Source organism: Eutrema salsugineum, unplaced genomic scaffold (genome assembly GCF_000478725.1).
Source record: "Eutrema salsugineum unplaced genomic scaffold, Eutsalg1_0 scaffold_16, whole genome shotgun sequence".
Classification (NCBI taxonomy): domain Eukaryota; kingdom Viridiplantae; phylum Streptophyta; class Magnoliopsida; order Brassicales; family Brassicaceae; genus Eutrema; species Eutrema salsugineum.
The window spans coordinates 297509-312485 of NW_006256858.1; the positions used below are offsets into that span (position 1 = coordinate 297509).

The 14977-nt window shown below is 33.9% G+C and overlaps 2 protein-coding genes and 1 pseudogene across 2 annotated transcripts in view; 1 reads left to right on the plus strand and 2 right to left on the minus strand.

The window, feature by feature from the left end:
• Positions 1 to 1367, minus strand: part of LOC18020772 — a 2615-nt gene extending 1248 nt beyond the window's left edge. Inside the window, 6 exon segments of the mRNA XM_024157767.1 lie at positions 3 to 97; positions 99 to 128; positions 130 to 196; positions 287 to 333; positions 566 to 740; positions 835 to 1367. Coding sequence (XP_024013535.1) covers positions 3 to 97; positions 99 to 128; positions 130 to 196; positions 287 to 333; positions 566 to 740; positions 835 to 1334 — 914 coding nt within the window. The 5' untranslated portion in view covers positions 1335 to 1367.
• Positions 1368 to 2695: 1328 nt separating this feature from the next.
• On the minus strand, positions 2696 to 7899 carry LOC18020773 (annotated as a pseudogene).
• A 4883-nt stretch (positions 7900 to 12782) lies between these two features.
• Positions 12783 to 14589, plus strand: LOC18020774 (psbP-like protein 1, chloroplastic). The gene is made up of 8 exons (XM_006403408.2): positions 12783 to 12982; positions 13077 to 13164; positions 13287 to 13367; positions 13464 to 13546; positions 13643 to 13765; positions 13851 to 13922; positions 14041 to 14137; positions 14251 to 14589. Exons 1-8 carry the CDS (start codon positions 12935 to 12937, stop codon positions 14349 to 14351), a joined length of 693 nt encoding a protein of 230 aa, XP_006403471.1. The 5' UTR covers positions 12783 to 12934; the 3' UTR covers positions 14352 to 14589.
• The last annotated feature ends 388 nt before the right edge of the window (positions 14590 to 14977 follow it).

Sequence of the window (14977 nt, forward strand, 5' to 3'; positions counted from 1 at the left end):
ACCGCACTGAGTTTATTACGCAGTCAGAGAAGAGTTTCCGTATGTCCCGCTCTGTTGTGTCCCAGGCTAGATTCCCAATGTATACCCTGTTATAACCCATCCACCATTTCTGGAGCGAAGCCAGAAGATGGTCTCCTTTCTGGGAATGGAAGTTGTGGTTTTCACGTATTGCTGGATTGTCAAAAATCGATCACCCCTGGAAGTAAAGTTAAAACAGTTACTCAACCATATCAACTGTGAACAAGGAAGTCCTCAATATTTTCAGTAACGACTATAGATTACTTACATTGCAGCTCTATCAAAAGCCAAAGCACGATTAGCTCCATCTTCGGTCTGTTAATATAAGATACAAAAATTGGATATCAATACAGATATAGTCTAATACACAATCCATTTAACCAATGTCTTATCTCCGGCAAGTTCATTTCTGAGACAGAAATGACCAAACAGAGAGACTCGTGTTCTTGAATACAAATGCTAAAGCATATCAAAGTCCTACACAACTTCACGTGACTCTAAAACTAGATAACGCAAGAGAAGCAGCAACGTTCCATGGAAAACTTACTTCAAAGGTGATGAAAGCAATCCCAGTAAATGCCCCATCTTCAGGACGCATCTTGCAGTCAACTTTTGTGATGACCCCACAGCTTCTGAAGTAGCTACGAATCTCATCTTCTGTGCTCTGATAAGGAATACCCCCAACATATATCTTCTTAGGAACAATCCCATCTTCTTCTTTACTGAAACAAACATGAAGAAGACGCAATCAATATACATAGCTGAAACATAATCACAAAATCAGAGCTCAAATGAAGTCGATGGAACGAAAATTACCTCTCTGTATCAACTTGAATCTCTTCTGACTTAATTTTATCTTCTAAATTGCCTTCCTCAGCCTTCACTGGCGTTTTGTTTGCCTTTCTTTTCTTATTCTTCTTCTTCTTCTTCTTCTTTTTCTGCTTCTGCTTATGGGATTCCTCCCCTTCCTTAGTGCCTTCATCTCCTTGTTCTTCTTCACCTAATTCGCCTTCCACAGTATCGTCTCTCTTCCTCTTCTTCCTATCCTTGTTATCAGTTTTCTCAACGACACCCTCCATTTCCATGTCTCGGATTCCTTCATTGGGCTCGTCTTCTCTTGCGCAGGTATCGCTGTTTCTTCGTTTCTCTCTCTTTGACAATCTGGGTCTGTGGCTGGCTGAATCAAGGAGCTCTTTCAGAGACTGAGATTGCAAGTTCGAGACGGAATCTGGATTGGTTTCGGTTACCGTGACCGATAGAGATTCAACCAAACCTTGTCGAATCTTCTGCTTCAGCTTCTTGTTCGACAGCACCATCTTCACTGATTCATCAAAGTGAACACGAAAACTCTCTCCAGACCGCCAAAAACCCTAATGGATTATTTTGATACGACCTTGGAGGTGTGGGCTCCATTGGGCTTCAAGTTTATGATGGGCTGTGAGGAATACTCTGCTTATTTGTATAGTTTTGTGGGGCTTTTAAAAAGAGTCTAAAAATGTTTTCATCTAAACTAAACATATGATTATTGTATGCTTAACATAATCCGTGGAAGCTACTTTAACCTGCTGGTTAATAGTTTATTAATGTTTTATACTAGAAAATTCAGAAATTCGAATTCCAAAAAATATGATTTATTATTAATTTGCAGATTAATAGAGATAAAAGACATTTTCAATGTGGTGTGTATGAAGATTCGTTTGGTCTGTATGCCAGACGCTGTAGAACTGTCACGAATGATTCTTTTTTCTACAGCTAAAAGCAAAAGCAACAACAACAAAAATCTTAACTATGTTTTTTATAGAGTTTTGTTTCAGCATTCGTATCTATTTTGGTTGACTTTATATGTAACGTAAACCCCACGTAACATAATGAAAACATAAGCATGAGTAATATGGATCATAAGCATGACACCACTGGACTGATGTAGTATAAGTCTAGATGCTGAGAAAATCTGAAAAAAAAAAAAATGCAAAGTATGTGAACAGATCATACTTGTTCTAGAACAAGTTGAGAATGTCGAATCGAGATCTTCCTTCGATCGGCTTATTCATAGTATTTAGTTGTTTTTTGGAAATCCGAGTAGTCTCGGATCAGGGCCGGCACTTAGCACGTGTGACCTGGGATATAACACAAGACCCAATATAATTTTAGACTTAATATAGCTTTTAAAAAATTTGCTTTAAAAAAAAATTATGGAAAAAATACAAACAAATTTTAAGAACAACATATAGTATCAAGTGTCAACATAATAGAAGGTTTTTACAAAAACTTTTTTTATCATAATTAATTTTATTTTCATTGTTTATAAGTGATTTATAACGTATATATTTGGTTTTTGATAGATTTTTTTTCATATATTTTTGATAATTGAAGTGTTTAATGTTATATAATAATCATTGTTTATGAAAATTATTAAATTAATTATTCAGTGATTGTTTACCACCTTTTACTCCTATATATGGTAAATATTTTTATTAGTTCACCATATAAATATTTTTAAAAATTATATATTATAAAGTCTATTATAAATTAGTAGCACAAAGTCTCAAATTTGTTCGAAACGGCACTGCTCGGATCATTTGCTAATTAAAACACGTCTGGAGAAGAAACTAGTAAAACTCTCAATGATATTAAAAACGTCTAGCTAGAGAATAAGCCACGTAATCTCACACTCAAATTATGCTTCTTCTACGATTTCATCTTTTGAGGTGTTCTCCTGATCAACAGAGTCAGTGGTGGGAGAGGTCCGCTTGTGGAGGCTTCGCACTGCCGAAACATTTTCCTTAAAAGCCTTCACTGCTGACAAGTTTGGTTCCGACGACATTGCGGTCTTATCCTCGATCAGACTCTCAGCACCTGCGACATTTTTGGCCTTAACGCCGGGGAAGTGTTAGTGGACATCAGAGCCACGTTCAAGATCAGCATGGCTTCCTCTTTCGAGTAATCTGAAGCCAGCACTGGATCGACCAGGTCTAGTAAGCTTCCCCTTTGTCTTGCAAAACGTAGGCCTACATGCACGTGCCAAAAACCAAACTTAATTATAATTGGTTTACTGTTTCATCGAATCATGCATGTATGGTTTTTCCGTTGACGATTTCAAGGGCAACGACGCCAAAGCTATAAAAACATCTGCCTTTTCAGTCAAGTAACCACGGGAGCCATAATATATCCTCTGAGATACATACATGTTGTACGTAAGAGTATCAAGAAGAAAATAATGATTTTTTCCTTCCCAACGTGTTGCTTGAAAAAGGCCTTACAATGTTCCGGCAATACGGTGTGTGAGTGTTCATCATCATTCAGCTTTGCCAAACCAAAGTCGGAGATTTTGGCGTTCAGATCTTCATCAAGCAACACGTTGCTCGCCTTTATGTCCCTGTGCACAATTTTTATCACAGAGTCTTCATGGAGATATGTTAGTCCTCTAGCTATGCCCAAACAAATCTTTTTCCTTGTTGGCCACTCTAGTTTTATCCTCCACCTCTCGTCCTCTCCTGCAAAATAAAATCACCAACAATAACTCGATCACAAGAATTTTAGCATTCGTGTCAGAATATAAATATATACTGTACATGGTATCAAAAAGTTCAAGAAACGTACCAAATAGTGCGCGAGATAGACAGTTGTTCTCCAAGTACTCATAGACCAATATCAATTGCTTTTTTTCAACGCAGCATCCATAATGTTTCACAAGATTTGGATGTTGTAGAGATGAGATGATCCCTAATTCATTCACAAACTCTCGGCTTCCTTGATTGGACTTTGAAGACAATTTTTTAACTGCAACCATTCTCCCCTCTGATAACACACCCTGCACCGAGAGAGAGAGAGAGAGAGAGAGAGAGAGAGAGAGAGAGAGAGAGAGAGAGAGAGAGAGAGAGAGAGAGAGAGAGAGAGAGAGAGAGAGAGAGAGAGAGAGAGAGAGAGAGAGCCGTCTTGTAAAGCATAAAACTTGGAGACGAAGCATTGATCGATAGTGTAGACGTGTTGGACACGGTGTAATCATCCATTTTCTCATGCATAAATTGCCCACTGCTGCTAAATGCCCAATGCTTATCAGGACCATAAACGAACGTAGAAGCTCTTTGGCCCTCTAGATTAGCCTCGTATATCTTCTCCTTCTCAACTTTCACGTCATTTCCCCCACAGTTTATGTACAGCTTATACTTATCTGCAACAAAATTCATTAATCTAATCAAGATGTGGGACTTTTTCACGTTTTTAATCAGATTCTCCCGGAGAAAAAAAAAAAAAAAAAAAAAAAAAGATAAATGGGCACATCAAAAACAATATTGTAGCTTACAGTCTTTTTTAGGCTGGAGGCAAGGGAAGTGTTGGAAATAACAAGGGGGGACCTTGTACCTGAAAATAACAAATTCAAGTTTCTTGTATTTTTAATGTGCAATATTTTCTCAAAAATTTTGTAACAGACCGTATCCGTTACAATTTATAATATATGATTTTTTTTTTAAAAAAAATCATAGAACAAAACATTTTTTTTAAGTAAACCATATATATATATATATATATGATTGATTATTGGAAATATGGTTTCTTACGATTCGTTCCACCCGAAGAAACTCTCCCCCAAATTCCTAGAAAATAAAGCACAAGATTATCATTTTGTGTGCGTGTGAGCAGAGTGATATATGATTATAAGAGTTGTTTGTGAAAACTGACGCATTATGAGTTTTGTCACAATCACCACTAGGAACTGCACTTTGTGTGGTGAAATTATTGTTGGATATATCTCTACCACATCAAAAAAAAAAAAAAAAAAAGAGAAAAAGAAGAAGCATTATTTAGTCTATATATAAATTAATGGCAAATATTGGAAAGTTGGCAAGACGTGTGTCCATACATCATTTTGTTTCTTTCGATTAACTCGTTTGGAACACCCCCTGTGAACTTATTTCCTGTCAAGTAACTGATAGAGAAAATTTCAAAATTATCTTCATCAATGGATATATATATATATATATATACATATACATATAGATTCTAAACTGATACTTTATTTCATACAATGAAGCCCTTACATATAATCTGCTAACTTCAGATTGGTAAATGATGAAGGGATATTGCCGGTTAGGAGATTGAAACTAAGGTCACTACGCAACAAACACAATCAACATATGTATAAATACGCAATATAAACGTAATGTTTTTGTTTTGTTTGTTTTCTCAATGTATCTTGATGACTTACAGTGTTCCAAGGGCCATCATATCACCAATATATTTTGGAAGCCGCCCGTTTATGTTGCATCTCCTCAACTCCCTGCATCCAAGAGTAAATGTTAATTTTTTTCTAGATTTTTACAGCACAACAGATAAATTGTATTCTAAACTCACAATATGCTGAGAAATGTCATGTTCTCCAGTGGGGGGAAAGACGACAATTTCCCTCCTAGATCGCTGATCTGGCTGCCAAACACAACACAACAAACCAAAATTGTTTCAAGAGGAAATGGATCGGAGAAAATTTGAGTTCTTGATGGTGCCATACAGATTGCTCAAGCTAGTCAGGTAGGAAATACTAGAAGGTAATGGACCATCCAAACCGCTACCGAACATCTTCCTGCGAAACAATTCTTCAGTTCTTATGTTTTCTATGAGAACATCTACTACACTGGAAGAGAGATGTGGCCTTACAGCATATTTATCCGTGTCCAGTTCCCAATGAAATCTGGTATTTGTCCAGTACAGTTGTTGCCGCTTATATCCCTACCACACCATATATACAAGGTATACAAATATACTAAAAACATTAACCAACAATAAAATAGTATATTAAAATCATTAACTAACAAGGAATGAATTTATTCATTAATTTATTCCCATATACATACGCATGTGTAAGGGAACTTAATTATCCTTACAAAGAACGCAGGTTGGTAAGCTGTCCAAATTGTTCAGGCAAAGGGCCACTGAAAGAATTGGAAGAGAGAGATCTGTAGCAAAACCAGATAACAGTAAGTACCAACGTAAAGTATACAAGATCTTGCAAAATAACATGAGAGAAAGAATTTTACAGATCTTCCACATTAACCAACTTTCCAATCTCAGGAGGGATTGGTCCTGAAAATCGGTTTCCTTCGAGGGATCTGCATCATTTCAAATGATGACATTTATCAGAACCTTAGAATCATATTACCATTAAGAACAACCTACATCAACAAGTATGAATATAGAGGTCAAACCAAAAAAAAAAAAAAAAATCTCAATAAAAGTCTTTGGTTAATCAAAATTATGCAAATCAATACAAAGATGGAAAACTCTTACAAAGATGAAACCAATACAAATTAAGATGAAATCAAAATTAGTGAAGTTTCTCATTCTTTATGTAAACTAGAGATTATAATCTAGATTCGGTAGCACTTTCAAAATTAAAAACACAGAGGCATTTCTTGTACAATATGAATAAATTTTACATTCTTCAAAAAAAAAAAAAAAAAAAAAAAATACTCTTACAGAGATTGGAGCGTTGTGATGCGTGTAAGCACTTCTGGAAATGAACCAGACAATCGGTTCCCCAAAAAAGATCTGGATATGTCCATTGAACAACCAAAACATCAAACATATTAATTAGTGAATAATTTTAATTATTCACACAACATTAAAAACGAAGCTAAACCAACAGTAATCGATCTTACAAGACTTCCAAATGCATTGAAGCCCATTCCTTTGGGACTGAACCAGTAAGGCAGTTACGGCTAAGTATCCTGCACCAAAATGGTAAGCGTTCTGAATTATTAATATACAATCAAATATTGAGAAAGTAGTAAAAATCTAAAGTATGTTTGTTTTCTTACAGAGTTTTAAGATAACGCAGCTCTGAAAACTCTGGTGGGATAATGCCTGTTAAATTCTGCGCCGTCAAGACACTGCAAAAAATAATAAAAGAAGAAGAAGGTGTCTGTAATGTATCAATTTCAAACATTTTTCTTGGGAGACAAGCTATATACAAGTAGGAAAAATGTGCTTACTTTTTTGGATTCTTCTTTTAATATTAACAACCATGAAAGAAATTCATTTATGTTCTTCTTTCTTTTCTCTTTTAGTTTGAAAAGTCTAATTAATTACAATTTCATATATATATATATATATGAAAAATAATTATAATTAATATGTAACCGAGACAGAGGTATGGGTTTCAATCAGCATCACTAACCACAGTGTCATGCCTATCATATTGGGAGCCTAAGCCCTACGACATATATATACATATATATATATATATTTGTTTCTGCTGTTAAAGTTTGTCTTTGTATCACCAATGAACGACATACATTGATTGACCTCATCTTAAAATGGGGGGGGGGGGAGTAGAAACATTATGTTGTAACAATACAGAATACGTTTTAGTTTCGGTAAAACATTGGCCAAATGACACAATTTAGTTTTATAATTAAATATTTAATAATGTATTTTTTAATAACAAGTTTAGCATTTTTTTGTCAACAAAATTTCAGTCATTCATTCGAAGTTATCAAAAGGCAAATAAACAAAGAGGAATATATCAGACAGGTCAGACATAGAACAAAGTATGCAATAGATAAAACGAGGTTATGAACACCAGAAACAAACACACAAAAAAACATATTTTATCAAATGAAATGAATGAATATTGGTAATTTATGTAATATAAAGGGATTTATAACAAATGTGTTTTTGTAGATTGATATGTATCAAAAACTAGATAGGAAAATAAAATGGGAAATACACTTACATGTCGATGAGGTGACACGATGAGTTAGGTTGAAAAGAACAGTCGCAAGTGAGAACATCCCAATTCCCTTCTCCTGTGCAGGGATCTTTTCTAAAATCCCAATCTTTCTTCTCCATCTTCTTTCCTATCTCCTTTAGTGCTTTCACTTCCATTTTCATTATTATTATCATGCGTATATGAAATGTTGGTTAGTTTATATATAGCTCTAATCGAAGTGACAAATAAAAAAAAAAAAAAAGTTCAGAGATAAAGAAATTCAAGAATAATACGTACCTTCATCATGGTTGAGATTCATATTGTTACAAGATGTGAAAATCACACTAAAACTCAGTGTTATAACAACAAAGAAATACAAAGAATGGTTTTCAACCATGTTTCTATTTAGAAAAATGAGAGGGAAAGCGAAAGAGGAAATGTAAAGATAGAAGATAACCGAACACCAAAGAAGAGAAATCCAATAGAAAGCTCTCAAGAGAAACAGATAGGTCCAAACATATTCAAAGAAAATTTAGAAGGAAATAGCAGAAGGAAATCAATCGCCATTTCATGCCTCAAGAAATATATGATCATGCAACCAATCCCGATTACTAAAGTGCAAGGCATGATTGGTGACTGTCATCACTCGTAACACTCTCTGATTTATATATATCTTCTTAGCAATGAAGTTGGACTTGCGAAAAGAATGGAGTATAAATCAAAAGAGCAGCTTGTAAAAGAAGCACCAGGATACAAGATACCACGGCCAATCTAACCCTATTAGAATAGTCATGTAAAGTCAACGAATTTACTGAAGACAAGCACCGATGTTACATACCGGTAGTTTATTGTCTCTCCATTTATACATATACATGTCATCTTCAAGACTTTTCTCCGAAAACAAAAGACAAGACATTTATTTCTTATCTACTCTATACACTGTTATCTATACCCTATACTTTTCTATCTATGTGTACTATTACGCAAAATTAACTATTGTATTCATCTTCGCATGCATCTTTCTTTCTTTTCATCCTTTTTGTATTTCTATCGATGTAATAAGTGTCTTCACAACAACAAATGCCGTCTTAGCTCAGTGGTAGAGCGCGTGACTTTTAATCCCTTGTGTTGTAGGTGGGCTGAGCACAGCCCCCTTCTCTCTAACTTCGACCAAGCCCATTAGCAAATACGAGAAACCCAACAGAATCGAAGGTGGACAAAAGCGCATTCACCAAGCCAAAACGAAGTCGTTCGAGAAACGAGCCTCATATATCGAGCAGCTCGCCACGTCGACGTAGATGAAACAGTTCGCCACGTCGTAGATGAAACAGCTCGCCACGTCGACGTAGATGAAACAACTCGCCAGCACGACACTCCGATAGACGGTCGGTCAGATCTATCTACCCGGTCGTCCAAACTACTCTGACCGAGATGTAACCTAATTTGAACACTATAATAGCCCTGTAACCTCATTTATTACGGGATCCGTAATCTAAAATAAAGACTAAATACTTGATACTTGTGATCACTAACTCTTATCTCGCTTAATAGATCTCACTTAAAAGACCTCGACAAAATCACATCGACCTCACCTCTATCTAACAAGAATCTCCAAGCTCCACCTAATAATATTTACCAAATTGACTTGATGTGCGGATACGAATCAACACCTTGGCCGCTTTTATTCAAAAAAAAAAAGTGTCTTCACAACTATGTAAACTCTTAAAATAGTAGGAATCTTAACATGTTCGACAAAAAAAAAACTTTTCTTTCTTTTTTTTTTCTTTTTTTTTAACGTGAAGTCCTACGTCGTCCTTTGCGCTGTGACAATATGTGCTATTCGTGTTACACCCATGAATTAAATATGTATACATTTGTTGTTGTTTGAGTTCTTTAAACTGATATGCTCAAATTAAGACTTTTTATTGTTTATGATATTTAAATAGTAGTTCTTCCTACCGATTTTTCGAAATATTCTTTATTTGGCGTTGAATAAAGATTTTCGGGTTAATTCTTTTTTAACGTAATGGCCGCACTCAAAATTCTTTTACGCCATATTAAGTGCGGGTTAATCGCAATGCACGTAACGCAAATGAAGGTGTTGACTTGGCTCCACCCTTGCCTTTTAATGGAATCAACTTTTTTTTGTATCATGTGTCTTGGATATATATATATATATATATATGTGTGATATGTCTACGATATTAATATTAAGACATTACAACGAAACAAAAATTATCTTTTATCAGTTTATGAAGTTATGAGATCTGCTAAGTTACTTTTTCTTTATTGTGTTATCATGTTCCTCGTATTGAATCAGATTCCAGGTGTTAATATTTTGTTCTTTTTTTTTATTTGTGACTAGCGAAATCTAAAAATCTGGTTACGAATAATAATATTGCAATAAGACAAATAAAAAGGAAAAAAGTTTGAAACCTATATATATATATTTAAAAAAAAAAACTTTGTTGCGTATGTTTTTCAATTGTTTATTAAAAGTATTTTGTTATTCATATAAACTAATAGAGATGGAGGCTAGAAAGAAGAGGGTGTGCGACAAGATTCGTGCTGATTTTCCTAATTTGTCATGCGACTTTCCTGACTACAACCGTTCGTGCGTAAGAGCTTTTGCGTCAAAAAACATAACTAATGTTTTTGACTGTAGGTGTCCTTTGGACAGACTCCCAAATATTGGCCTTACTTGCACTTGTAGAACTTATTGCTAAGTTTTACTATAGCATTGGTATACCACTTTATCCACACAAAAAAAAAACTATAGCTTCACAACCAAAATATTTTTACTAGTTAAATAAATAGGATGAAAACTGTGGGAGTCTATTTTTTATTATTATTTATGTTTAACATGTAAGATAAAATATTCATGTCAGGATAATGCTACATATCAAGTTTCATTTGTTGTTGCACAATTAAATAATTTGTAAGCTCATTCTTAAAAATTAATTTCATGTGTCTCAATATATATTTATATATATATTTTGTGTGTTATGCTAAATTATCTTGATACTTGTGTGAGAAGATACTGCAAGTCAGTTTTAAGTAAGGGGGGAATCCAAATACACCAATCAAAGGTTGAGGCGATTTAAAAAAACAAAGATTGAGGCGATCGGAAAATTGCTATATACCATTTTAAAAAAACGAATAGAACACTATTGTGATTTATTAAACAATGATTATCCCTTTTTGAGAGATAAATGTCTGGTTTTTCATACAAAAATCATGTTATATGTGAAGAAAAAATCAACAATTATTCAATCAAATTGTGAGTTTGAATCAACATTTCTTAAAAGATCCTAAGGATTTAAGATGAGAAGGGAAAAAAGAAAAAATCAATAACAAAGAAGACAGAGTTGTTGTGAATTTATTTGATTATATAGGCGCTTCAATTTTCTTCAGTATCTCTCAAAATGCATGCATATATATATATATCCTTGAGTTTTCACAGAGTAGAGAAACAGAGAAGGTTGAGGGATAGTATAACCTTGTATCAACCTTCACCAATCTTGTTTGCTGCACAAAGTTATTAGTGGCTGCTTTTATATGGCCATAGTAGCATAATTTTTAGTGGCTGCTTTTAGAGGTCAAAGGCCATGGTATGTCAACAAGAGAGGAGAAAACTGAGCAGTCTTCTATATCATAAAACTTGGAGATGGCACATCGACCAATAGCGTAGACGATGTAATCATCCACTTACGTTAGATCATTCATAAAGTGCCCACTACTGCTAAATGCCCACTACAGTGCTTGTTAGGACCATAGACGAACGTAGAAGCTCTTTGGCCCTCTACAATAGCTTCGTATCTCTTCTCTTTATCAACTTTTACCTCACCTCCCCAATGTAGGGGTGGCACTTTAGTTTAATTTCGGGTTCGGTTTGGTTAATTCGGGTTCAATAAAATTTTAACCAAACTTAATTGAAATAAATTTGGCTCGGTTTGAATTTGGTTTAAACTGAATAAATCAATTTGAAGAAAAGAAATGGTATGTTGGTTTAGGTGAAATTTCATATTTTTCCATAATTCAAAAAACTAATATTATAAATTAACTATTAAACTAAATAAAATAAGTATATTAGTTTATTGGTTTGATTCAGTATAACACCAAACCGAACTAAACCGTTCGGGTTGTGAAAAACTTCAACCAAACAGATTATATATTGAAAATAGATCAGTTCAGTTCAGTTTAAATTTGTTGGTTCAGTTCGGTTCAGATTATATATTAAAAACTAATATATTTTCAATGTATTAGTTTTTATACTTTTTTGATAATTTTAATAAATCTCATTCATCTATTGTTTGTTTTTTTTATATATATATATTCAACTCATAATTTAGTGCTAATTCATTATTTTTTTTCAAATTACTATTTTTACGATTTTTTCACAATACATATATATCTTTTCACACATATATATCGCTGATTTCATATTTTTATTTATACTTTTAATATTTTTTAATATTTTATAGATATTTAGTTTATTGATATTATTTTTGATACTGTGAATTTTTTTTCCCATTCTTAAAGTACTTGAAACTTGCTTAGTCTATTGTTTTCATTTTTATCTCATAATATTTTTTTACATTAATATTAAATTATTTTTATTAGTTCGTAATGAAGATTAAATCACATGAAAATAATAAATAAACTTAAAATCTGAAATTATTTTTCCTTCATATATTTATGATGTTTTAACTTAAATTTGATTTAAGTTATGCTTATGATGTTTTAAATTAAACTTAAATAGTTTATAGGAATTAATAGCTAGGAGATATTTTAATTTTTGTTTAATTATGTTTTTTTTAGTTCAAATTTCTATCTCTCTTTATTTTTTTTGTGTTTACTAATGTTCGATTTTTTAGTAGTTCATTCAAGGGTTGTTTATACTTTGTTTATAGTTCAGGATGTATCTTGCAAAGACTAGTTGTTTTGAGGAGTTTTATTTGCAAATATCACTTGTATATTTTGGGTTTCCATTTTTTTTTTGTTCTCGATATTTTCCTTGCGTCCCCTAACATTTTTAAAAGGTCAGGAAATTTCAAAGTGGATAAAACTGAGGAAGAAGCGAATCCATAAGGGAGAAGATCTCTCTCTCTCTCTCACTCTCTGTCTCTACCACCACATATATACAAAGAGGAAAAAAAAAAAAAACAGAAGACTTACCAAATCTCTCCACTCTTGCTCCGCACATCGCCAATGGCTTCTCTGAAGCTTTCACCTTCTTCGCCAATCTCCATCCCTAAGGTTCTCTTACTCTCTTCAAAATTGCCAATCAAGTGGAAATTGTCAGGACTTGTTTCTCTATCTAACAATAGATCCTTAGGGTCTGTGATTACAGAGCAGCGGATTTGTTGGTGTTCCTTTCTGTAGGAAAGGAGTATCATTTCTCGTTCGTGCTGAGCAATCTCCGTCTACTCATCTTCAGGGTCTGTGTTTTCTCTCTTTTAATGTTCCAAATTTGAAACCTTTGTCCTTGTTGATTTCAAAATTACATGACTTTTTTCAGATAAACGCGAGAAACCATTTACATTTTTGTTTCTTGTGTCAGATAAATGTCAGAGGCGTCTGGTGGTAACATTCGGTGTTGTTTCTCCTTGGATCTCATTGCTTAGTAGAGCTCCAGCATCATGTAAGTCTTGTTTCTATCCTTTTTTTTTTTTTTTTGTTGGCGAAATTGTTGTTATTGCTGATATGATATCCTAAAAGAGGATTGATATTGGCTCAGTTGCTGCAGAAAGCAAAAAGGGATTCCTCGCTGTCTCCGACAACAAGGATGCATATTCATTTCTCTATCCGTTTGGGTGGCAGGTATCATCATTAGACATTTTTGCTTGCAAAGACTAAAGACCAATGTCAAAATGTCTCCTTTTGTTGTGTAATGTAATGTAATGTATGGATGGTCAGGAAGTTGTGATTGAGGGTCAAGACAAGGTTTACAAAGATGTGATTGAGCCTTTAGAAAGCGTCAGTGTAAATTTGATCCCCACTAGCAAACAGACTATTAAAGAATTCGGACCTCCGAAGCAGGTATTATATGTATGTTCCATTCGATTGTTTTGTGTAATATTGATCTCGATTTGAACCTGGTGTGTGTATTTTGATATGGTCACAGATCGCTGAGACGCTGATAAAGAAAGTTTTGGCCCCTCCAAATCAGAAAACAAACCTTATTGATGCATCAGAGGTCCTGCTCACTTGCCTGCTTCTTTTTTTGGTTCTTACTATAACAGCATTGAGTGTGAGTGATGATAAGAGGAAGTGGTTTGGTTTTGATTGTTTTTGGTTTGTTTCAATTGTTGCAGCACGAAGCCGATGGGAAGACTTATTATCAGTTTGAGTTCACTGTTCAGGCTAGAAACTACACCCGCCATGCATTGGGTGTAATCACGGTTTTCAATGGTATATAAACTCCTCCATATATCTACTCACAATCATATCTGAATATTTTTTGTGAAATCGCTAAAGATTCATCTGTAAATGGTGTTTGTTTTTTTTTTTTTTTTGCTGTTCAGGAAAATTCTACACATTGACGACCGGAGCTAATGAGAGGAGGTGGGAGAAGATGAAAGACAGACTTCATACAGTGGTAGATTCCTTCAAGATCACTGTTTGAACAAATACTATTATCAAGTTTGATTTGGTTTGGTTGCTTACTTACTTTACTGCTCTCTTGTTTTGAAAAAGCGGATGTATTTGTTTTCTTTTTGTTTTTTTTCTTGTTCATTATTCTTCTCCAGCAAGAGAGATTCGATACTCTGACTTGCCTATTCTTCTTCTTCATAACCTATCTTCATTTTCACAACATGTAGTTTGCTCAATTTGATCCTCTTTATCCCAGTCTCAATCTTAAATAATCACAGTTTTTGTAGCTTCGATTATTAACCAAAACGGGCATATAAATTAGAATATATAGTTTGTGATGTTTACAGCTACGAAAAAGACAGAAAACGAAGCAGACAATCAAGAATTGGAGGAAAAAATGGCACATTGTCTTCAATTATATATCTGCTAGTCTCAGCGAAATGAATTTATTGTGATTATTAACTTATCTACTAGAAATTTAAAGAATGACTGTATATTGACATAACATGTCCAACCCAAAAATTAGTATAACTCTAATTCCTTTTCCTGAATCTTTTTTCGTTTCCAACTAAAACATATATTTCATATAACTGAAAAGTAATGAAGTCATGATACAGAGAATGAGACAACCAGTCAATTAACCACATAAGAAGATGA

Excerpts from the sequence above, each read along its gene's own strand:
- LOC18020774 (XM_006403408.2), top strand. The coding sequence starts at position 12,935 with ATGGCTTCTCTGAAGCTTTCACCTTCTTCGCCAATCTCCATCCCTAAG. Across the intron at positions 12,983-13,076 it reads CGCCAATCTCCATCCCTAAG|AGCAGCGGATTTGTTGGTGT; the intron begins GTTCTCTTACTC and ends CTGTGATTACAG. Across the intron at positions 13,165-13,286 it reads TCCGTCTACTCATCTTCAGG|ATAAATGTCAGAGGCGTCTG; the intron begins GTCTGTGTTTTC and ends TTCTTGTGTCAG.